This window comes from Capra hircus, chromosome 9 (genome assembly GCF_001704415.2).
Source record: "Capra hircus breed San Clemente chromosome 9, ASM170441v1, whole genome shotgun sequence".
In the NCBI taxonomy this organism is placed as follows: domain Eukaryota; kingdom Metazoa; phylum Chordata; class Mammalia; order Artiodactyla; family Bovidae; genus Capra; species Capra hircus.
Window position 1 is genome coordinate 57619874 of NC_030816.1, and position 25960 is coordinate 57645833.

At 40.8% G+C, this 25960-nt stretch overlaps 1 protein-coding gene across 1 annotated transcript in view; it reads right to left on the reverse strand.

Annotated features, from left to right (window-relative positions):
• MOXD1 (monooxygenase DBH like 1) overlaps positions 1 to 12428 on the reverse strand; it is a 97536-nt gene extending 85108 nt beyond the window's left edge. Inside the window, exon 1 of the mRNA XM_018053226.1 lies at positions 12066 to 12428. Within this exon, the coding sequence (XP_017908715.1) occupies positions 12066 to 12329 (264 nt within the window). The 5' untranslated portion in view covers positions 12330 to 12428. The remainder of the gene's footprint in view (positions 1 to 12065) is intronic.

Consider the following 25960-nt stretch of genomic DNA (forward strand, 5'->3'; position numbering starts at 1 on the left):
ATACCTTGAGGAGACCAAAACTGAAAAAGACACATGTACCCCAATGTTTGTTGCAGCACTATTTACAATAGTTAGAAGATGGAAGCAACCTAGATATCCATCAACAGATGAATGGATAAAGAAGCTATGGTACATATATAATGAAATACTACTCAGCCATGAAAAGGAACACATTTGAGTCAGTTCTAATGAGGTGGACGAACCTAGAGTCTATTATACAAAGTGAAGTAGGTCAGAAAGAGAAATGTATATATCATATACTGATGCATATATATGGAATCTAGAAAGATGGTACTGATGAATTTATTTTCAGGGCAGCAAAGAAACAGACATAGAGAACAGACCTATGGACACAGAGTGGGAGAGAAGTGGGTGAGATGTGTAGAGAGAGTAACATGCAAATTTATATTACCATATGTAAAATAGATAGCCAATGGGAATTTGCTGTATGACTCAGGGAATTCAAACAAGGACTCTGTGACAGTCTAGAAGGATGGGATGGGGAGGGGGTGGGAGAGAGGTTCAGGAGGGAGGGGACATGGGTGTACCTATGTCTGATTCTTGTTAATGTGTGACAGAAAACCACAAAATTCTGTAAATAATTACCCTTCAATTAAAAAAATAAAGTGGCAAAAAAACACACATAGTTGATAATGTTTTCTCTTCTAGTAATTTCTTAAATAATCTAAAAGTATGATTGTGGAGTAAAGTTATTTCCAGCATCACACTCAAGTTGGAAAACAGCCTGAAGTATACCTAATCCATGCTGTGTTGTTGTTCAGTCGCTAAGTCATGTCCGACTCTGGGACCCCATTGACTGGAGCATGCCAGGCTTCCCTGTCCTTCACCATCTCCCTGAGTTTGCTCAAATTCATGTCCACTGAGTTGGTGATGCTATCTAACCATCTCATCCTCTACTGCCCTCTTCTTTTGCCTTCAATCTTTCCCAGCATCAGGGTCTTTTCCAATGAATCAAGTGGCCAAAGTATTAGAGTTTCAGCTTCAGCATCAGTCCTTCCAATGAATTTTCAGGGTTGATTTCCTTTAGGATTGACTAGTTTGATCTTCTTGTTGTCCAAGGGAATCTCAAGAATCTTCTCCAGCACATAGTTCAAAAGTATCAATTCTTCATCAACCCCATGAACAGTATGAAAAGGCAAAAAGATATGATACCTAATCATAGTTCCCACCAAAGGAAGGTTTCTTTAAAAAATGTTTTTAGGAGAGGATCACAATGTTCAATATCTCCAATGACAAAGCTCATGCATTTAAAACCTCACAAGGCAACTCATTCAATTTTATTTTAGTTTATTTTTTTGCCACACCATGCTGCTCCATGAGGGATCTTAGTTCCCCTACCAGGAATTGAACCCATGCTCCCTGCATTGGAAGTGTGGAGTTTTAACCATTGCACAGCCAGGGAAATACTGCAACTCATTTTAATAACTCTGATGGTAGAAATGTATTTCTTATACTAACCTGAAAGCTTCTATCTTTAAAGTATACTAATTGGGTCTTTTTTCTTCCTCTGGCGCCTAATAGGTAACATCTAATCCATCTTTCTTGAGGAAGGCTGTCCACTATTTCAAGACAAAGATTATGTCTTTTCCAGCTGTTCTTTCTCCAAATATTGCCAGATGCTTCCTATTGCCTCAGTAGCCCAATTTCCAGAGATTTCAATTATCTTTGTAATTCTCCTTTAGAACAATCGAGGTCACTCATACATCTTTTAAAAAGTTATTCTAGAAGCTATCTTCTGGAATGATTAGCCTAGAATAGAGTACAATGTCAATATTACTTCCCTTGATGTCAATGTAGTATTTAAAGGCTAATATTGCATTCATGCGGAGAAGGTAATGGCACCCCACTCCAGTACTCTTGCCTGAAAAGTCCCATAGATGGAGGAGCCCAGTAGGCTGCAGTCCATGGGGTCACTAAGAGTCGGCATGACTGAGCAGCTTCACTTTCATTTTTCACTTTCATGCATTGGAGAAGGAAATGACAGCCCACTCTAGTGTTCTTGCCTGGAGAATACCAGGGACAGGGGAGCCTGGTGGGCTGCCGTCTATGGGATCACACAGAGTTGACACGACTGAAGTGACTTAGCAGCAGCATTGCATTCATGTATTCAACAGGCATATCTTTTGAGTTTAGGATGAATGACTACTTAGACCTAATATGAATTCCAATTAAGACCAATTTTATACACTTTGTACATACAGAATTAAACATTAAATAGTGTTTATTTGTATTCTCACTGAATTTTTAATTTTTAGTTTTCTTTATTTATTTTAATATATCACTATTTTTGGAGTCCTTATTCTTTAGCCTAATATAGGCAATCTGTTATCAACATGATTTGGGTATGGATGTTTAAATATTTACAATAACTAATTTAACTTTATTAGTCCATCTTCTACAGTGACATCATATGAAACCTGCCAATTACCTTAGTATCATTCAGACACAACATTCATTTATTAGCCGAACTACAAGTCCAGCAAATCAAATGCCAAAGAAAATGCAGTCTTGTCAGTATAATTTGTGTTTATTGAAAGCATGTTGACCTCTAGTCACAAACCAATTGCTTCAGGCAAAGCATTCACAAATCTGTTGCTTAAAGTTTGTCCTTAAAGTTTGTCCTTGAGTTTTCACAAACGACTCTCAACCTCCCCGAACTCTTCCCTTAGTAAATATTTTTTCTCCAAGTTGAAAATCTGGGACATTTGTCTCCATGTAATCATCTGATAAGGGCTTCCCAGGTGGCACAGCAGTAAAGAATTCACATATCAATGCAGGTGGAGAATGCAATGGCACCCCACTCCAGTACTCGTGCCTGGAAAATTCTGTGAACGAAGGAGCCTAGTAGGCTGCCGTCCATGGGGTCGCTAAGAGTCAGATAAGACTGAGCGACTTCCCTTTCACTTTTCACTTTCATGCATTGGAGAAGGAAATGGCAACCCACTCCAGTGTTCTTGCCTGGACAATCCCAGGGACGGGGGAGCCTGGTGGGCTGCTGTCTATGGGGTCGCACAGAGTCGAAGACGACTGAAGTGACTTAGCAGCAGTATCAATGCAGGAGACATAGGTTCGATCCCTGGGTTGGGAAGATCCCCTAGAGCAGGAAATGGCAACCCACTCCAGTATTCTTGCCTGAGAAATCCCACGGACAAAGGAGTCCAGTGGGCTACAGTCCATGGTGTTGCAACGAATCAGACACGACTGAGTGACTGAACATACATGCAATCATCTGACAATTCTGATATTTCACTAAGTGATTGACTCATTCTAACAATACCTTGTATTGACTGAGTACTTTCAATGTACCACATACTCTACTAAGAGCTTTAAGTGACTAGTTCATTGGGTCCTCTCAAAAATGCCATGGGTAGATATAATTTCCTTCTTCATAAAGGGAACTGTCACTTGAGCAAGGTTAAAGAGTTGGCCTAGGGCCACACAAGAAATAAGTAGCAAGCAATGTTGGGACTCATAGCAGGACTTCCTGCTCTTAACTGCTCAGCAGTTATTCAGCAGGTATTCCTTGAGGACCCACCAGGCAAAGGGACTCTTTCCTGTTCCCTCAGGAAATGAGACACTCATCAGCTTGTAGATGTTCCATCCACGCCCTAATGAAACACTAATTATCTACTATGCAAACTCCTTTTCCTCCTTCTCCCTGCTGCAACTATAGCTTTAGGGCATTTCACTGCTTATTAGTAATCTTGGAAAATGAAAGTGGGAAGGGAAAGAGTATCTATTTACACTTTACACTAACTAGAAATACACTTCAGAATTTTTCCAAATACAAAGGGAGTCATTTTGTTACTGTTCATTCTAATAAAAGATTTGAGAGCAGAACACATCTCTTGGCTTACATGCAGGCTGAGACTAACCTGAGACTTTCATTTATTAATATTCATTTGATGCCCTGTGACCACATATAACTTACCAATTTTAGGCTTTGTGTGGGCAGATATTTCTGTTGCTTAGAAATATAGCAGCTAGTACCAACTGACAAAAGGTGTGTGGGAATGGAAGGGAGGTACGAGGAGGAGGGAGATTTCTGGCTCAGAGTATTTCAAAATACACCGCCACCCACAGTTCTTCCATTGCTATTCTCATTTGAGCATGTGACTTTGAGAAAATACTTTAAATTATCAACACATTTGTTAAACATCTCAGAAGTGTTTCAATTCTAGAAAAACCCACTTGACTTTTCTCCTTTACAAAATAATCTCTATCCAAGCACATGCTAACCCTTGCTTCAAACATCAGTCACTCTGAATTGCTTTGTTGGGAACCCTACTATGCATCTCCATGCCCAGAGTCTGGAATCTTCCAAGCTTCTGTAGGCGGACATGGGAGTTACCTGATTCTGATCAAAGAGCCTGACCACACAAGGTCAGTAGTTCCTGAACGTGACTGAACAGAATCAATTAAAAAACTTTAAAATACATTAAGCCCTGTGTAAGCTACTAGAGGCTGTGATTTAATGGTGTAAAGGAGGGAGGAAAGATGCCTGGATGCTAAAATTTTTTAAAGATGTGCAGGTGATTCCAATGTGCAAATTTGGGAATTTCTGACGTGGGAAGTATCTTCCCAGTTCTCAGTCCTCTATTAGCACTGCCTGCTCACCACTGGAGTGCAATTTGTCATTGCCATCTTGGCCCTGTCTGAAGGGATCTGGAGGTCCAAAATACCAGGAGGCCTTGTTTCTACATGGTTTCATCTACCATGAGTTTTCCTATATGAATGGGCTTCTGGGCATGAAGCTTTTAGGGGAGAGAAAAAAATAGTAGCAATTTAGTTGTATCTAAGAAACTGAGGTTCTCAAATTTTAGTTTACAAATTGCCTGAAAGATGGAAATCTTCCCCAGACTCATGTAGTTTTGTTGATCTAGCTTCTCAAAGTCCTTTAACTCTCTCATGTTATTGAAGATGAGAAGGAACACAGAGTATAAGAGAAAAACATTCACACCTAGTATTAAGAAAGAAACTCCTATAAAATCACCAAATCTCTAGATCAAAGCCTGAAAGACTCTAGTTGAGCTTACTAAACGTGTGTAACAAGGCTACAGAAACAGAAAAGAGAGCTCAGGTGGTTCAGACACTTTAATTATATTTCTTCCATGCAGGCAGACTCCTATAGTCAATGTCTACCGAGCCCTTTGAAGCCCATGCCAGATAATCTTCCTCATAGTATATAATACTTTGAATGGTAAATGCTATGGTTAATCTCGAAAGACAACATTTAAAACTTCGGACACTTGTTTTCCTTCGTGTTTTAATTGTAAGCCTCCCAATCTGAAATAGCCACAGCACTGCCCCTTATCACATCACCCTGTTTCAAACCTCTGCACACACTTATCACTTTTTGATATTTTTCCTGCTTATTTGTTTACCCCCATCAAAATGGGAGCTCCATGAGACCACTGATTTCCTCTCAATCAATGCTATGTCCCCAGGATCTAGAACTGTTCAATAAACCTTTAATCGATATTGGTTGAATGAATGAATGAACATTCCAACATTATCAGTGAGTTTACTAAAACAGTCATGTGAAACTCACAAATGATCCCCATGCTGTATGGCCTGGAGCCTCAAATTTATACGTCTACAAAATGGGAGAAATAAGATATTCACCTCATAGGGCTATTGTGAGAATTACATGAGATAACACACTTGAAGGACGATAATGTATGGCATATATTAAGAACTCCATGAATGAAAAATCACATTATAGAAATATATATCTATGGCATTTGTACAGCAAAAATAGTAAGAGAAATACTATGATTTTATTTTACCAATCTTTTTAAAACTGCTTTTTATTAACACGTTCTTTCACTATTGAGGAAGAAAATTAGAATGTTTTTATATAAACTACCAGCTGCTTGCAGAAGAAAGAATACCAAACCAGGACCAAGAGGAAATGAATCCAGACCACTGATCTATACGGCTTCCAACAGGTCACTTAATAGGTACCTAAGGCCCAGTTTCTTAACTGTAAAATTCAGGCGGGAGAGTTAGGAAATTTAAGGCAGATCAACTGAACTCTGAGCTCTGAAGAGCAACAAGTGCCCAAAATATCAATATGCTTTTCTTTATTTTTGGTCTACTCCAGAATTTAACAAGTTAAAATAAGACAGAAGTGGAGAAGAGGTTTTCTAGAGAAATAATTCTCTGTTTAAAAGTTCTGTACTAATTATCTTTTAAAAGTTACAATAAGCCACATTATGAGGCATCCTTAGGCAGAGTTGTTTGTTTTACATACAGATCAAACATTTCCAGAAACAAGATGATATATAATGAAATCATTCTTTTGGCCAGCAACTCTATTTTAACAGTGCTCTATTACAAACGATGAATCAATAAACCACCATTCACTTTCTTTGAAGAGAATGGACTCTTGGCTTTCTTTCCAAGAATCCAGAAATAGGCCGTCGATCGCCTGAAGCCTTGAACTTTGCCGGTCAATTCAGGTGCATTGTTCTCCTGGCTCTTAGTCCCTCTCCTCGGGCTGGCTTCTTGAAATCATTTGCTGCATCAGGGAGACCACGCAGCTGAAGAGCATCCTGGTGATTCTTGGTTCCCGCTTACTGGTGCACGTGGACTCACTACTAATACACCAAACATGAAGCTTGGAGAGGTCCCTTGTCATCTGGAAATTGGCAGAGGGAGCAGGGGGCAGGGCATAACCTGAAGATTTATAAATACCTCTTAACAAAGCCCCAGCTGATCTGTGTCGGGGTTGTACACTCTCTTCGTCTTCCCCTTACAGCTTTTCAATTTGCTTTCCAAACATTTCTTTGTTGCCGTTGGCTGCGGTGCACTTAAAAGAAGCACATCATTAACCACAAAGAATGCTCACTGTTTCCCAGCACTTCCTCAGCAAGCAGCCGGGCAGCGATCACCCCGCTGCTGAAGAGACTCCTCATCACAGCAAAGTTTCGGTGGTGGCAACAGCCAACCAGTGAGGTTGTAACAAATGATGACATCCGTTTCTGCCTCCATTCCCCAGCAATTTACACCCCGAAAGGAAGACTGAATTCATTTTTGTGCAGATTTCAACAGGCACATCTGACAATGCTGCCCTCTTCTCCAACTCGCACAAACTAGGCATTCATCAACCCTGATTACTTACCCCAAATGGCGACTCAACAGTTGCTAAGTGGCTTGGATGGGGGTGGAATTGCTCTGTGTCAGAAAGGGGCAAAGTACAAGGAGAGGACACGAATCCATAAGGGACGTAAGCATTGAGTTAATTCACTGAGACTGAATAGTGAGGCTTTCCAAAGCCAAGGCGAAAGGAAAGACTGCTTCCCACCCCTGGCAACTCTGTGAAACACAGTGTCTGGAAGCCAACCTCAGTACCATCCCAGGAGTACTGTGTCCCTAAGTGAACAACTTATCTGATAGGTTACATGGAGACAGGCTTTACTCTACAACCACTTTTCTCTCTTCTTTCCCATTTTGATGGTACCCGGTTATACACCCTTTAAAGAAACATCTGCTCCAGGGTTGGAAGATTACAAAACGGGCAGGGCCAATTTCCATAATACCTCATCTCTGAGTGTAGTTTTAAGAGTGTCCAAGCCAGTATACTGCTCTGAGGCAACGGAATCAAAATCTGATACTTCCATCTACAAGCAAATGTCGCACTGCCCCCTGGAGGTAGTCTCATTGCATCCAGCCCTGAATTAGCGACTGGCAACCCCTGAAATGGCAACCCACTCGGGTGTTCTTGCCTGGAGAATCCCAGGGACAGCGGAGCTTGGTGGGCTGCCGTCTGTGGGGTCGCACAGAGTCAGACATGACTAAAGCGACTTAGCAGCAGCAGCAGCAGTAACCACTGAAAACTCTGGGGTTGCTGAGGTTTAGAACTCTTTTTTGGGGGGGCAGAGGGAGGGTGGAAAGAGTGTGCACTAGGAAGACTAACTACTCACTAACTGCTTGTGAGTGGGGTGTGTGTGTAAGCACGAGGGAGTAAAAGAGAGGTGAATAAGTAAACGCTTGCCTCCCCATCTCAGCAGTGTAGAAAGAGTGGATACATGGTAATAGGTACTCAGAAGCGGTGGTTGAAGGGGGATTGACAGGTTGGTGAGAATGAGTGTGGTTGCATGGATTTCGCAAAGATGGCCACACTAATATCTTCCCCTCCCATGTGACCTCCTCACCATGGGATATTGAGGTGGTATCTACATTTTCTCTTGAATCCAGAGGGACTCCGACCACAGCAAAAGACATAGTCCAGGACTCCAAGGCTAAATGATAAAGGGCCGTACAGTTTCTACTTGGGCCTCTTGAGATGTTCACTGTTGGGACTCAGCCACTATTGGGAGGAAGCTGGGCAGCTGCATGGAGAGTCCACATTCCCACCACGTACCCGGGGAGGTCCAGCCAACAGCCAGCCTCAGTCACCAGTCAGAAAAACCAGTGAGAGAGCCTCCAGATGACTCAGTGACTCACCTTGGAGTGGACACCAAGTGAAGCAAAAAAGACCTGTCACCACCAAGCCCTGCTCAAATAGTAGCTTTGGAGAAAAACAAACCACCATGTTTGGGGGTAGTTTATTACACAGTGATAGATAACCAAAAGAGGGGCAAGGTCCCCTCTGACACTGAATATTTCCTAACACAGAAATGGGGCCTGAAGAGAACTGGAACCTGCCTCTCAGCCTTTCACCAGTTTTCATAATTTGGGTTGATTCTTTATTCACTTTAGCTTTTTCCCTCTTGGTCCCAGATCAAGCTGTCCATGGGATATATCTCAACTGAAATTGTGTGTGTATATATGCAAAACAGGGTGTGTTATACAAACGAATTGTGGCTGCTATTTACTAATCAGATTTTACTTACACACACACACATACACACACACACACACACATACACACACACACACACATCTGTCTTCTCTCAAAAAACAAACAAACAGAAGATCTGGCAATACTTGATTTGCATTCCCACATAACAGTAATTCACATGTGAAAACGGGTTTCTTCCATCCTCTCTACTCTTCTGCATTACAATACTGCTGTTTCCACTGGAGTCTTGTCACTCTTTTACATTTGCTTCCTGACCTCTGTATGGATTTGGGTTTATGACGTCTTTTCCACCAGCAATTCTCTGCCAGGCTAGTTGGGAGTTAGTCTTACATAGTTATCCACAAGTTAAAATTCCATTGAAAAGAAGAGTCTTAATATCATCAGAAAAAAATAAAAGTCCAAATAATAATAAAATAAAATATCTAAAGGTCAAGTTTTCTAAGTAAATAAGAAAGAATGAAATAATATACATAGAAAGTAGCCACAAGGGAAGGTGACTTGGACATCAGCTTAGGTTGTCATCAGTCATCATACAGTTTAATGCCATTGCCCCAGAACCAATGCTTTTTGTTGTATTGTTTCATGCAAAGTTTGTTCTCGCTGAAAGTAAAATTACATGAAAATCAAAGTTTCCTAATGGAATCACATATACAATGTTTAAGAACTTAAACATTGGTAGAGTTGCTGAAGATGCCAATCACTGTACAAAGAATCTCAAATTAGTAGGTTTTGGGAGAAGATACAATTTCAAGTGTTGGAAAATGGAATCTCCCAACCTGGATGATCTAGCTGGAATTGATACATTTCTTTTTATTTTTAGTGTCTGGGGTCTTTCATTTTATTAAAAAGGTTCTAAATAAATTTTCTTTCTACTTAACTGCTATGCATAATTTTTATTGTATATTATATGTCTTAAAATGAGTGAGCTGTGCTGTGCTGTGTGTGTGTTCAGTTGTGTCCAACACTTTGCGACCCCACAGACTGAAGCCCCAGGCTCTTCTGTCCATGAGATTTTCTAGGGAACAATACTGGAGTGGCTTGCCACTTCCTACTCCAGGGGATCTTTCTGACCCAGGGATCGAACCAGTCTCTTGCATTTCCTTCACTGGCATGCAAATTCTTTACCAATGCTTAAGAAAATGGAGTAGAAAGGATGTCAGTCAACTGAGAAAATGACAATCCTTTATATATGAAAATAAAAATTCCATTTCCTTAGGAATAAAAATAGAAGGAAAAGTTCTATTTCTTGCTCATTAAATATATTGGGAAAAGGTCCATATCCAAGGCTTACTGAACAGTATTATGTGTTTAGAAATTAAGAAAAGTTCTATGTTTCAAAACCCATCTAGAGGGCCTTACAAAGAGCTACCCGCAGTGTGGAAATACTGTAGTTTAACAAACTATGTTTGTGGTGTGCCCCTTATAGCATGTTGAAATAGAATTCTGCTCTTAGTCTTTCATTTGATATCAAACTTGATGGGCTTTCTAGAAATGCTACTCTTTGAGAAAAACAATATCAAGTTATCTTTAAAGTATACATGTTTTCTGATATCACACTAAAGTAAGACTTTCCATGCTCCCTTCAACAAAACTTTTAAGGATAGTTAAGGGGCATTTGATTCTGCCCATCCTAAAAAAAAAAAAAATTGACAAACAAGCAAAAATATGCGGCTCAGCTCAATAGATGTTTAAATAAGGCACTGTTTAAATAAGGTACTACCTCATATCAGAAGAGAGCTGAATTACTCAGCTAGTGAGGCCTGTGTTTGGAGTCAAATTCTTGGTTTACAAATTTAATGTCTGAGATGCTGCAGGAGGGTTAAATTTATACATCAATGACTTCGACGGTGTAATTCACATAAAACTTTATTGGAGTTGTGCTTATTTGGGGGAGGAAAGGACTAATTTATGAAAAAATAGACAACGGAAGGGTTTTAAAGTTTTTATTGCTGCCATTTTTAAAACTTCTAGCCACAGTTAACAGCTCATTGCCAGAATTAGCATTAAAAATTAATGGCAGAACATCGTGGCAATCAAACTTAGATGTCAGAAATAAAATTACTGAGAAACGCTCTTTGGAATCTATCAGATACCTCAATTTTAATATCATCAAAGCCTAATACATAGCCAGAAGAACTAGCTTTCATATGGATTAAGACACTTTTAGCAAAGGGCAGTATTTTTGGATGAAATTTGATAAGCAACACTATAACACTACAATGTTATATCATAGTGGAGAAGTGTTCAAATGTTGGTCAAAATCAAACAGACAAAAATGTCCAAAAACCTAAGCATCTAATCATTCCGATCATTTCAATTCTTTTTTAAAATTTTTTTTCCTATTCATTAAAATATCTGTGAACGGGCAATGTCTCTACTCTGGCTCTTTCAAAGCAAAACGGTAGCTGTCAATTTAATTTTGTTAGCTATTAAATAAAGTAAGTGGCATCACCGACTCGATGGACAGGAGTTTGACTAAGCTCCAGGAGTTGGTGATGGTCAGGGAAGCCTGGCATACTGCAGTCGATGGGGTCGCAAAGAGTCGGACACGACTGAGTGACTGAACTGAACTGAAAGTAAGTGAAACGTTTTATCACTTAATATGGGGTTTTGCCTGAAGACCAGGTTTTGTAGGCTTCGCAGCTTCCTAAACAGTTCCCAACAGCAAGTTCCTAAGGATTCTTGGGGACCTTTCATTCATTGCTGGCATGAGGTAGCTGACCCAGCCCCAGAGATGGGAAGCTACAGAAAAGCCTTCTGAGATCCACGATTCTAGACAGCTACACAGCAAATGCCAAAACTCTCCAGTCCCTTCAACCCTGAGAGCCGTCCCGTAGATCCCCAAAGCCCAAAGATCTCTCCTTAACCATCAGGGATGACTGATGGTGCGTGGCAGGTGTGCACTTGGGGCATGTACTAAGTGGGGCGCTAGGGGCAGGAAAGTGTTCAGAGACGGAAAGCTGCCTAGGTTTACCGTGTTCAGCTTTCCGGGGGCTGGGCGGCGGAGTTGGGGAGTCCAGCCCCAGGGGCCTTGGACTCCGGGGTGCAAGAGCGGATCGCAAAGGGTGGCGGAAGCCGGGCTGAGGCTGCGGGGCGACGGGGGCGACGGCGGCCAGCCTCCGCCGGAGAGAAAGCCGGGTGGCCCGGGGCGCCCCCCAACCGCGCCTGCCTGCCCGCAATCCCGACCGGCCGGGGGCTCGGCGGGGCGGCTGCAGGAGGGTATATACGCGCTTACCTGGAGGTAGGGCCGCCCGCGGGCCACCCCGCCCACGACGATGTCGGCCGCGGCCATGGCCCCGGTGGACGAGAAGCCGAAGCCCACGTAGCCGGCGGTCCGCACCTCGAGGCGGAAGGCAAGCCGGCCGCCCCGCTGGCCCCAGCTCAGCCAGTACTTGCCCTCGGAGTCCAGCAGCGTGCGGTGCGGGAAGGGCCAGCCCGAGCCCCCCGCCGCGGCGCGGGGGAGCAGCCCCCACAGCAGGAGCAGCGGCCAGCGGCACATCCTCAGGCGCGTCCAGCCCACTGGCACCTGGGCTCCCGCCGACTGGAGCGCGGAGGGCGCACGCGGAGCGGCGGCGCGAGCAAGCGGCCTGGGACCGCCCCGCGGCCCGCCCGCCGGGAGGGGCCGCAGAGTCTCCCTCTCCCTTTCAGGCCCGGCGGTCCGGGGCTGAGTCCCGCCGACTCCATCCGCGACCCGCCCTTCCGGTCCATCCACCTGCCGCCCCCCGCCCCCGATTTGGTCCCCAAGGTCGGATTCAGTGGGGAGCGCAGTGACTGGCGTCCAGGAAGAGGAGAGGAGGAGGCAGAAGCCGAGGACAGGGGATCGACAGAAAAGGAGCGCGGGGAGTGCTAGTGCTTGCCTGGGCAGCGTGGGCACGTCGCGGGGAACAGGGGGTGGGGATCCCAGGGGAAAGAATCAGAGCTTGCTGAGGAGGGCAAGTTTAGCTTAGCAGAGGAGGGGAGGACCTGAGTAACCAGAGGGATAATCCTGGGTTTGATGGACAGCAAGTGAGAGAAAGTCCCGTCCAGGGTAACTGCTTAACATCTCGATATCCGCTGCATCGGAAACCATTGTAACCAGCGATGCCCTTAACCCCACGGTTCACCTCCTGAAGCGCATTTGGTTCCTGACCCCAGGAGTCAGTGCCCTGAGGCTTGCCTCTTTATGCCTGGTTTTTGTTTGATTTGGTTTGGTTATGAGAAATTCTGCCAAAATACTCAGCCGCCAGCAGAGTAGGTCAAGGCTGAAGCATCATTTGGGAGTTAAATTTTAATTTGAAGTCTTCCTAACTATTTCAAGTTCTGGCCATAGTCGTGTTTGTCAAAAAGTGTTTTTGCCTCTGCTTTTACCCACATCACTCCTGTCTTCGGAATGCTAATTAGTGTAACTGCAAATTACCTTCTCTATTCATTCATTTATTTATATTCTGCCATGTTTCAGACAACGTTCTAAGGTGGCTCATAAGATACAAATAATACAGAATATAAAAATAAGAGCGGATATCAGATGAAAAGCAGCATGAGCAAGGAGAATATACAAACGGTGCTATCTGCTCTTCATTTGGAAGCTCCACACGAGCTGCCTACTTTCTCTCTTAGAGTCGTGTTTCGGCCTGTTTTTTCTTGCTCTTGTTTTCTCTTCCCGTTCCTTTACCCGTGACTTTCCCAGAGTTACCAGCATGCATCAGAACTGTGCTCTCCCAACGATTCAGGCATATTTGACTAATTCCAGAAGGCAAGCTTCCAGTGGATCTGCTTACCAGGGAGTTCAGGGAATTGCTTGAGAAGGGACTCATCTCAAGGAGAGAGGGGACAGAAATCTATAGGTTTAGCCAATGACAACAGACCAGAGAAAAGAGGTGATGAAACCTTGGGACAAGGCAAGAAATAAAAGAGCCTGTGCAGACTTAAAGGAGCTAACCCATTGAGAGCAGCAGCAGTAGCTCCCTGGGCAGACATCAGAGGCAGCAGCATCAACTTCAGCAAACTAAGAATTTCATCCTTAGAACTGAGATTTTACAAGTACAGGGGTGTGGTTACTGCTATGGCCCCAGCCAGGAAGAGAAGAGGAATACGGAGAGAGGAACAAAATGGTGGACACAGAGACCAAGAAGAGTCAGTCTTGGGGCTACATGAAACAGGGATTTCAAGGGAGTTATGCCACTCCAGAATGATCAAACGCAAACTTCTGCTTTGGTGACCCTACTTTTTATTCCTAGCATAGAGAAGCCTGGAACATGTGGTTACATCTACTTCATTGGTGGGGGGAGGGGTGTTATAGAAATTCCAAATTCACGTCTAGAGTCTGATCCCTGTTTATTGTTCTGGCTTTACATTCCATCAATAACTCTCATATCACTCACCCATTTCCCGCTAGAAGGACATATAAAAATTGCCTCTAGAATCCTAAGAGAGCCCCACTCTCTCCCATCACTCTGCCTTTTCAGATTGCTCACGCTCTGCCATGCTTGCCTTTTCTTCCCTCCATTCTTTGAAGTATTTTCTAATCCTCCTTCCCACATTTCCATCAGATTGTGTTGACCCTCACACAGTGGGACTAATGTCCATGGAATGTTCTCTTCAGATCTCACTCCTAACATTTCAGTGACTGTTCATAGACAGTTTTCTTCAGGAGCCTTTTAGATCAGAAACAGATCTGGTTCCTTAGTCTAACCCATTGCCTAGAATATGGAACACCATGATATAGGTGCTTAATAAAGACTTGTAGGAAGAATAAATAGATGCATTTCAGATCCTCCTAGAAGCATCCTCTTAACAGAGATGGGCTGTGGAGGGAAAGCTTGGCTCCCTAGATGTGATCAAATGCTCTGCTCTGCCCTGGTATTAAGGCAAAAATAGAAAAGATGACCACACACGAATACACAAAAGAGAGTCTCAAATGGTTTTATTCTTTCATCAAGTAAGATTGTTGAACGTGAAGTTATTGCCTGTTGCTTATCTGCAACTGGTATTGCATCTAAAGCATCCTGAGTGCTCAAGAACTATTAAAACTAATAGAATCATCTTGAGATTAGATCAACAGAACATTATTAGCATAATTCATCTTCAACAGATCCATTCTGCCTTGGCTTGAATTACCCCAGTAAATAAAGACAAAAGAGTCAATTTTATCTAAGTGTGCTTTATACACTCAGTGGGTTCCCTGGATCAAAATCATCTCCCCATTCAATTTCATAAACTCTCAGTTTCCCAATTGGAAATTAATTACTGTACAACTGCTTGTTTCAAATCCTTAAAGAAAGCAGGAAGAAAGCACTGGTCCATAAAAAACTCAGGATATATGGCCAAGAAGAGAATAAAATCAGTAGCAAAGGGTTTCAAATTTATTTATTCAGTATTGTTTTTGTAAAAATAATACTTCTTTCTTGTTTAAAGCTAAAGGTCAAGAAATGCAGGAAAATATGAGTAATAAAGTAAATTTAAAAATATCACCTGAAATTCCACCATCCAAAAATAACCCTTGTATGCTTTCCAAGAACATCATTCCAGAACCTAGAGCCATTAAAACCTTGAAGGAAGAGCCTGTTGAATAGGAATTTGCAAAGAAACAGGTGAATTAATTTTGAAAAACTCCACTTGAAATAAAGAATGACTCTAAGCATGCCAGTTCTAGTCACATTTTTTTTTAGGTTTCTGCTCTACACATATATCTAAAAAAGAAACAGAAAAGAGATAAAACTGGAAATTCAGTGAGGTCTGACTTTAGTTCAGTACATTCAACCAAATTACTCATTCTTAAAAATGAGTTATTTTCTCACACTTTTCAATCAGGAATTTTAAATGTGATGTTTATTTTGAATCCTCACCCATTCTGATACACAGCATGGCATCAGCCAATGTGACTGAATGCATGCTGGGCTTCCTTACCTTGGAACCCTTGCTGCTGTGGAAGGTTTATTTATATTTCCACATTTGTCAACTGTCGGGGTTGGGTGGGGGGAGGATGGAAAAATGAAAACTCAAGAGACCCTAATAAGCCGGTGCAAAGTCTTTGGTATGAACCAGGATTGTCTGAACTAGGTTATTTCATAGTCAAATATGGGAGTATCATAATTTTCCTGTCTACTTGTGCCTAAGGTGCAACAATAAGACTAAATATTTATAAAGTTCCTGTCTTCTAGGGAGCTCAAAGAAAAATATTTATATAAGTGATCTCAGCAGTTCTCCAGCATTCAAATAGGGAAGCTGAAGCATTTTCTCATTTTTGTCTATTCACTAAGCCTCCTGTGTGGATAGGCTTGGTTAATACACAAAAGTTGGTCACTGGTTCAAGTTAACACTGTGAGTCAGTGGTAGAAAAGCCAAAAATAGAACTTTGGTTTCTTTCTTTTTCTTTTTTTTAAACCATATACTTTCCCTAGCTCTCACCTCATATTAAACAACAAAAAAATAAATTTTAAAGCCACTACATCATTATCACAAAACTTTCAGTTGGGCTGTTATTTTTCATGCGAGCAAGATGGCATGATCTGCTCAATATTATATTCCTTATCTTAATAATGGACGATACCAATGATGACAGTAGTATGGGTGAAGGTGAGGCCATAGTGCCTTTACTTTCATTATTAAAGAACTGAAATGGGTTTCACTGAGTTCTTGAGGTTACTTTGAAAGTAAGTGCCAGTTGGGATTGAAAAATCACTTTTAGGCTCTTCCATATGAAGATAACAACAAGCAAACTGCTTTCTCTTTGCAAAATCTGCATTTTGGTATTATCTATAAATTGTTCTCAGAAATAAAACTGTTTCAACTAGAAAAGTAATACAATATTCTTAGAAGAAAAAAATAATCATACTTGGGGCTTCCCTGATAGCTCAGTGGTAGAGAATCTGCTTGCTAATACAGGAGACATGGGTTCCATTCCCTGGTCTGGGAAAATCTCACATGCCACGAAGCAACTAAACCCATGAGCCACAACTACCGAGGCTGTGCTCTAGAACCCGGGACTCACAAGTACTGAGCCCATAGGCCACAACCACTGACGCCTGTGAGCCATAGAGCCCAGTGCTCCACAGTGAGAAGCCTGCGCACTGCAGTGAAGAGTAGCCCCCCGCTCGCCACAGCTAAAGAAAAGCCCACACGGCAACAAAGACCCAGAGCAATCAGAAACTTAAATAAATAAATATACAAAAGTATAAAAAAATTATTTTTATCACTAATGACCATCTTCTAGACTTTACCTTTATACGTAACCATGATGTGTATCCATAACATGGTAGGGGAGAAACTGGTTCATATCAGCACTTAGCCTACAGTATTGTAAAATGAAATTGTTAGTCACTCAGTTTTGCCTGCCTGATTCTTTGTGACCCCATGGACTGTATGTAGCCCATCAGGCTCCTCTGTCCATGGGATTCTCCAGGCAAGAATACTCGAGTGGGTTGCCATTCTTTTCCAGGAGATTTTCCCACCACAGGGATCCAATCTGTGTCTTGTGTCTCCTGCATCAGCAGGTGGATTCTTTACCACTGCATCCCCTGGAAAGGCCTTCTCTAGCCAATACTTAAATAAAAAAGGAAAAATGTGTATGTTTATTTCCCATGCTACAAGATTTTATTTCTTTTCATTTTTAAATCTACACTCTAGTCTTAAGTCTTTGGAACTTTTCACATTTAAAGATCCAAATTAGAAGTTAAAGAAATTAAAGATTAATACACTTAGAAATTAAAGATTAGTTAACTTAGCTTTGCTGCTACTGCTGCTAAGTCACTTCAGTCATGTCCGACTCTGTGTGACCCCATAGATGGCAGCCCACCAGGCTCTCCTTTCCCAGGGATTCTCCAGGCAAGAACACTGGAGTGGGTTGCCATTGCCTTCTCCAATGCATGAAAGTGAAAAGTGAAAGGGAAGTCGCTCAGTCGTGTCCGACTCTTTGCGACCCCATGGACCGCAGCTTACCAGGCTCCTCTGTCCATGGGATTTTCCAAGCAAGAGTACTGGAGTGGGGTGCCATTGCCTTCTCCGTAACTTAGCTTTACATAAACATAAACACAATTTGGTCTTCCAAAATAATCTCTTTTTTTCTTTAGGTAATTAAGCAAAAGACTGTAAATTTTAAAACAATTTACAAATTTTAAAATAATCAAGTTGACTGTCACTGCTATACTTGACCAAATAATTGCTGCCACCTCACTTAGCAGAATTTGCCCAAACAGAGTCTATCAGGCCATTACAAAATTAGCTTTAGGAGTAAAATCGTTAATAATAATGAGAACACAGGAGTAGAAGGAACCCTAAACTTTAGGGGAATTTCAGTGTATTCACAATGACCTCTTCATCTCTTCTCTTTGCCTTCCAATGAGTTTATGGAAGTTAATATTTCATAAAACTAATTCCAACAGTGATCTTAAGACACCAAAAGAAGAGTAACTGTTAAGATGAGGATATGGACAGAGCCAGGTATTGTTAGCCTTCGCAGTAAAATCATAGTAATGATAATGATTGTCACAATAGTAACAATACATTTATTAAGTGCTGCAGGAATGTTACATGAATTGTCACATTTAATTGTTACAGTAACATTGCTGTTTCCTCCCTATTTGGAGGAAAGAGAGGGTGAAAAATACTTTCCAATTTATGTAAAAGCAAAGACAGCAGGATCTCCTCTCAACTGTAAAGGAAGAAATTTCTTATAGTACTAAATATTTTTTAATTACCCCGAACTATTACATGTCTTACATGCATGCTAAGTCACTTCAGTCATGTCCGACTCAGGAATCAGGGATGGAACCTGTGACTCCTGCGTTGGCAGGTGGATTCTTATCCACTGTGCCACTGGGGCCACTAAGTCCCTTCCTTTTTAACAGTGATGTTTCAATTCAGTCTTGAAGAAATTCCTGTATCAATATATAAAAGGAAGTCATAAGTACTCCCAAGTAAAGAACATTAATTTTAATTATTTGATTCTCTGTGAACAAGAGCAAACACCATGTGATAAAATGTTTATTATTTGAGGGGGTAAAGTTAGGCAAACTGATAAACTATATGGTACCCATTTCTTAAGGCATAGTTATCGTCAATTCTAAATTAGGAATTGGCAAACCTTAATTCAGAATTAAGATTAAATTCTGAATTAAATTGATTCTTAATTAATTCTTAATTAATGTAGCAAAGTAAGTGATTCCTTTTATATGAAAGAATTACCTGAAAAGTATTTGTCAAATGTAGTATGAATTCTGTATGTTTCTTTGATGGCTGAGAATGCAAGAAGAGAGATTAGAAAAAGCAACAGATTGAATCCCACTGAATGAGTCAAAAGAGTGAGCAATGTGTAAAAATAAGAAGGACAAGCGTGTGACTTCCCTGAAGGTTCAGTGGTTAAGACTCCATGCTTCCAATGCAGGGGACGTAGGTTCAATCCCTGGTCAGGGAACTAAGATCCTACATGTCACATGAGATGCAGCCAAAAAAAAAAAAAAAAAAAAGGACAAGGGTGACAAGGGGAATACCAAAGTCCTGCCAATATAATTCCATGGCCTCAGTCCACATTATCACCACCTCTAGTTAGTCACCAATTTTAAGTAACTCTCCATCCATGATAGCCATTGCTCTGACTTGGCTAGTTGGTGGTCTGTCACAATAGAGCTTCTAAATCAGGAAAGCAGGAGCTTGGGATGTTCCAACAGGTGATCCAAGACAGCTTTGCCCAATTAACATAAATCTTAATGAGAGAGAAGATGAGTTGGTGCAGACATGACTGTAGCAGTAGATCTTATCTAAACATCCAGCCTGAAAAGGAAAGTTAAGATTAAAATAAAGTTGTGATGTCCAATTTGTGAGGAGTCCTCTATGAAGTTTTGGTTAGAAGAAAGATTTCCATTGATGGAAAAAATGTTAGGTTGAGGAGCACCAGAACGCTAAAGTCAGAAAGCTTAACAAAATTGTGATTTTTATAGAAGGAACATTTTATTATAAAATTAAGAAATTCCATTTGAGTCAGGTCTACTGAGGTAGATGAACCTTTAGCCTGATATACAGAGTGAAGTAAGTCAGAAAGAGAAAAATAAATGTCATATTTCAATGCATATGTATGGAATCTAGAAAAAATGGTCCTGATGAATCTATTTGCAGGGCAGGAATAGAAGTGCAGACAGAGAACAGATTTGGGCACAGCTGGGGAAGGAGAAGGTAGGACAAATCGAGAGAGTAACAATGAAACATATACATTACCATATGTAAAATAATAGTAGATAGCTAATGGGAAGGTGCTGTGTAGAATGGGGAGCTCAACGTGGTACTCTGTGACAACCTAGAGGGGTGGGGTAGGGTGGGGGTGGGGAGAGGTTCAAGAGGGAGGGTGCATATGTATACTTATGGCTGATTCACGTTGTTGTAGAAGCCAACACAATATTGTAAAGCAGTTATTCTCCAATTAAAGATAAAATTTTAAAATAATAATAAAATAAAAATTGTTCACCAAAAAAATTAAGAAAGTCTACTCAAATATTTGTTGTTCAGCTGCTAAGTTGTATCTGACTCTTTGAGACCCCATGAATTGCAGCACTCCAGGCTTCCCTGTCCTTCACTATCTCCCCGAGTTTGCTCAAACTCATGTCCATTGAGTCAGTGATGGCACCCAACCATTGCATTCTCTGTCACCCACTACTTCTCCTGCCCTCAATCTTTCCCAGTATCAGGGTCTTTTTCAATCAGTCGGCTCTTCTTATCATGTAGCCAAAGTACTGGAGTTTCAACATCAGTCTTTCCAGTGAATATTCAGGGTGGATTTCCTTTAGGATTGACTGGTTTGATCTCCTTGATGTCCAAGGTACTCTCAAGAATCTTCTCCAGCACCACAATTTGAAAGCATCAGTTCTTCAGTGCTCAGCCTTCTTTATGGTCCGACTCTGACATCTATACTTAATTATTGGAAAAATCATAGCTTTGACTAGATGAGCCTTTGTTGGCAAAGTAATGTCTCTGCTTTGTAATATGCTGTCTAGGTTTGTCATAGCTTTTCTTCCAAGGAGCAAGCATCTTTTAATTTCATGACACTCTCCCCTTTCACCTTCATCAAAAAGCTCTTTAATTCCTCTTCACTTTCTGCCACAAGGGTGGTGTCATCTACATATCTGAGATTGCTGATATTTCTCCTGGCAATCTTGATTCCAGCTTGTGATTCATCTTGCCTGGAATTTCACATGATGTTCTCTGAATAGAAGTTAAATAAGCAGGGTGAAAATATACAGCCTTAATGTACTTCTATGTCAATTTTGAATCAGTCTGTTGTTCCATTTTCAGTTCTAAATGTTGCTTCTTGACATGCATACAGGGGAAGGTAAGGTGGTCTGGTATTCCCAACTCTAAGAACTTTCTACAGTTTGCTGTGATCCACACAGTCAAAGTCTTCCGAGTAGCCAATGAAGCAGAAGTAGATGTCTTTCTAAAATGTCCTTGCTTTCTCCCTGATTTAAAGAATGTTGGCAACTTGATCTCTGATTCCTCTGCATTTTCTGAATTCAGCTTGTACATCTGGAAGTTTTCAGTTCACGTACTATTGAAGTCTAACTTGAAGGATTTTGAGTATTACCTTGCTAGCATGTGAAATGAGCACAGTTGTACAGTAGTTTGAACGTTGCTTGGCATTGCCTTCCTTTGGGATTGGAACGAAAATGGACATTTTCCAGTATTCAAATATTTAATAGAAAGAAATGTTCACAGTAAGCTTCTGGATTTTTACCAATGATTAAAAATTATCAGGTCTTCCCTGGTGGCTCAGTGATAAAGAATTCCCTTGCCGTTGCAGGAGTCATGAGTCCAACCCCTGATCTGGAAAGATCCCATGTGCCATGGAGCAATAAGTTTGTGCGCCACAACTATTGAGCACAACTATTGTGCTCTAGAACCCAGGAGCTGCAACTGCTGAACTCATGTGCTGCTACTGAAGCTCCCGCACCCTGGAGTCCATGCTCTGCAACAAGAGAAGTCACTGCAATGAGAAACCCTCACACTGCAACTGGAGAGTAGACCCTGAAGCAACAAAGACCCAGCAGAGCCAAAATAAATCAAATTATAAAAATTATCAGAACAGTAGATGTTCATGAGAGGATGAAAAGATTTTCACATGTATAGTACAGCAAAACCTTCCAAGAAATCATCATGATTACACAACTCTATAAAATATTTTCTCAATTCCTTAAGGGATTAATCCCTTTATTTTTTATTTGAAATTTGTGAAATTTTCATTTAAACTGCATTCCAGGATGCTGTTTTATTCATTTATTCATTATACTTTTGAGAACCTATTGTGTGCCTATACTTCTAGATGCTGGAGATACTGCTGAACAAAACTCATTAAAAAATTTCTATCCCCTCATGGAGCTTGCATTTTAGTGATTAGATCAGGAAGCATTAGAAGAAGAATCAAATTATAGGTAGTTAAAAACCAGGCAAATTTTTAAGATGGATAAAAGACACATTTTTCTTTACTATAAAACCATTTGTGAAATATTATCACTTTCTTATTTTGAGTTCCATCAAAAGGAAGAACAAAATAAGGACCTCCACTCTCCTGAATAAATTGTGCTGAAATGTTTTGCTCCATGTGGTAAGAATTATCAGAACATGAAGAGCAACTAAAACAAAGCAAAAATTTTGGGGAAGAGTATTTACATAAGAGAGAACTGCATCAAGAGACTCTTAGTGGAGCCAAGACACAAAGTAAACCACCATAAAGAAATAATGCATCTAAAGAAACAAATGGAAATGTGCCATTCTGAGCAGGATTAGAGGACAGTGAGAATGAAATGCCAGTGCGTTTCTTTATGTGATTACCCCAAAGTAGAGCTGTTTAAACTTATCAAATTAACTTACTAGGAAGCAAATTCAACCAACCAAACGAATGTTTAGGTATGACATTTTTAATCATTAACTGTGTACATATTTGTATCTCCTCTGGTCTTATATTTACTCAAATTACTTGACATACAATCACTCTTTGGGTCCCCCTGTTTCACCTCACTTCCAAAGTCTTATTTCCTTTGTGTCCTGACATCACCCTCTAGACTACTGCCTTGGCAACACACATGCACACCCGCAAACAAACTTGATTAAATACATCTCCAATTTCATCATATATTTCATACCACACTTTTTTAACTTAAAAATTTTTTTTTGATTTGAGGGTAACGGCTTTACAATGTTGTGTTGGTTTCTGCCATACAACAGCACAAATCAGTCATAACTATATATATATATATACCCTCCCTCTTGAGCCTCCTTCCCACCCCCCATCCTACCCTCTAGGTCATCACAGAGCACCAGGCCAGGCTCCCTGTGTTAGGTAATAGCTTCCCACTGGCTATGTACTTTATACATGGTAGAGTATATATGTCAATACTACTTTCTAAATTCGTCCCACCCTCTCCTTCCCCTACTGTGCCCACAAGTCTGTTCTCTGTGTCTGCATCTCCATTCCTCCCCTGCTAATAGGTTCATCAGTACCATTTTTCCAGATGCCATATATATGCATTAATATGTGGTGTTTTTATCCACATGTTTAAGAACATTTATATGTAAGGGAATAGCTATACTTGCCCAGAAAACATACTTCTTTCTAATATCTTGTTCAGATGCTAAGTTGTGTCCAGTTCTTTGCGATCCATGGACTGCAGCACGCCAGCTTCACTGTCCTTTACCATCCCCTGGAGTTTGCTCAGATTCATGTCTGTTGAGCCAGTGATGCCATCCAACCATCTCATCCTCTGTCTCCCCTTCTCCTGCCCTCAGTCTTTCCCAGCTGAGGGTCTTTTCCAATGAGTAGGCTCTTTGCGTCAGGTGGCCAAAAGACTGGAGCTTCAGCATCAGCATCAGTCCTTCCTAATATCCACCTTACCCATTTTTGCAAAAGTTAAAACTCAGTTGCTGAGTCTACATTTGAAAACAAAATACAATTTTTAGGACCACAGTAGAAATTAAAAATTTTCTTCTGAAGCCCATATTTTCCTTAGCCAATTATTGAGAATCTTCTGAATATCCTGAAAAATATGATGAAATAACCTCTACTTCCTCACAATCATAGTCTATCAAATTGAAATGTCTGATTTAAATAGGTTCAAGTTCAGACTGTAATGCACTATGTTGGTGTTTTCAAGTACAGCTGCACTTGGCTTTGCAGCATAGAGAAGATTACATTGGAAGCATTTTCAAATGGCATATACTTTTAATGTATGGTATTGAATTAAATAAACCCAGCTTGTGATAGTAGTGATGAAAGTAATCACAGTCACTTATGATCTTGTTTCTCTCCATTCCTCCTTCTTCTCCCCACCTTTTGTCTCCCTCCCTCCTTCTTCCTTCCTTGTTTAATTTCTACTAGCAGAACACACCTAAACGTTACAAGATATTAGTTCAATATTTTAGAAAAAGAAGAGCATGAACTTTGGAGCAGAGAACCACCCAGAGCTGAATTTCAACCTTGCCACTTGCCAGCTGTGCAGCCTTCAGGAACTTAGTTAACTTCTTGGTGCCTCATTTTTTATCCCTTATAAATTGCAGATAAAATTAATAGTTATCTCATAGGATTGTTAGGATCAAATGAACTCATAAATGCCTTTAAACCTGGCACTAGGAGGTACTTTTTAAGCACATGTTAAATAAATAGGCCTGAAAACAAAACTGTTCTTCACTTAGAAATTATTTCTCTAAAACAAAACTGTGGAAAGTTAGTCAAGCCACCCAGTTTTTTTACCCTCCACATTGCACCAACCTTGCCCAACAAATATATTCTATTTCAAGAAACTGAAATTGATTCCTTCTTGTCTATTTAATTCACATTTGTAAACAAACATTCCAGAAGTTAGTGTTTCCATTCCATTGATCATTAATGTAAGGCAGGACTCCTTCTGAAATTAGATGACGTTGGAGCAGCAGAGGGGAAAGAGAGAAAAGTATAGCAAAAGTGACTAAAAGTGAAATACAGGAAAGTAGAAGAAAACATTTCAAAATCTATAATTAAAAGCATGCACAGAGTCCTGTTGACCTCGGCTGACTCCAATAACAAGTTACAAGAGAAGTGGTCTAGCCTTAACAGTAAATACAGAGGTGAACAGCTCCAGGGCAATCACATCAAAGGCAAAGGGAAAGAGCTGGTACGAAGGGGCCCCATCCAACCTCTCGAGATGGGCTGGGTTTGACATCATTTTCCAGCAGACTAACCAAACAAGCGGTTTTGACCCTAAGTGCAAATCTTCACCAACCCTGGTATATGAGCCTGCAAGTGATGTTACAGGCAGTTCCTCTTGAAGATCAAGGAGCACACAGAAATCAGAGGCAGACCTTTCATTCCCTTGTCTCTTGAGTGGTGACTTCTTGGGACCCTGGAGTTTGACTGGGATGAATAAAGACCCTCTCAGACTTGCAGACTCCCCCTGAGGCTTTTGACATCACTTGCCAAGCACTTGCTTTCCATGAGTAGCGTCATGTTGCCCTCTGACCTCGTTCTGAAAGTGTTCTGAGACAGCTATTCATTTGTAGGAAAGTTAAAATACCAATCTGGGGACCTAGGAAATCATTTTGAACTACTCATTAATTCTGAAAATTTTAAATATGGATTTTGGGATTATTTTTTATTGCTCTTTAATTCCCAGTTTACTAAATCACTATTCAAATCTATACTGAAAAAAACTTCAGCCAAACAAGCAAAAATAAATATAAAACAAAAAAGACCAGGAGGAGTAAAATATGTAGCAAGAAATAAGCCAGAAGTATTTTTTTTTTAATTTTAAAATCTTTAATTCTTACATGCATTCCCAAACATAAAGCTGGTTTTAGAAAAGGCAGAGGAACCAGAGATGAAATTGCCAACATCTGCTGGATCATGGAAAAAGCAAGAGAGTTCCAGGAAAACATCTATTTCTGCTTTACTGACTATGCCAAAGCCTTTTACTGTGTGGATCACAATAAACTGTGGAAAATTCTGAAAGAGATGGGAATACCAGACCACCTAACCTGCCTCTTGAGAAATCTGTATGCAGGTCAGGAAGCAACAGTTAGAACTGGGCATGGAACAACAGACTGATTCCAAATAGGAAAAGGAGTACGTCAAGGCTGTATATTGTCACCCTGATTATTTAACTTCTCTGCAGAGTACATCATGAGAAATGCTAGACTGGA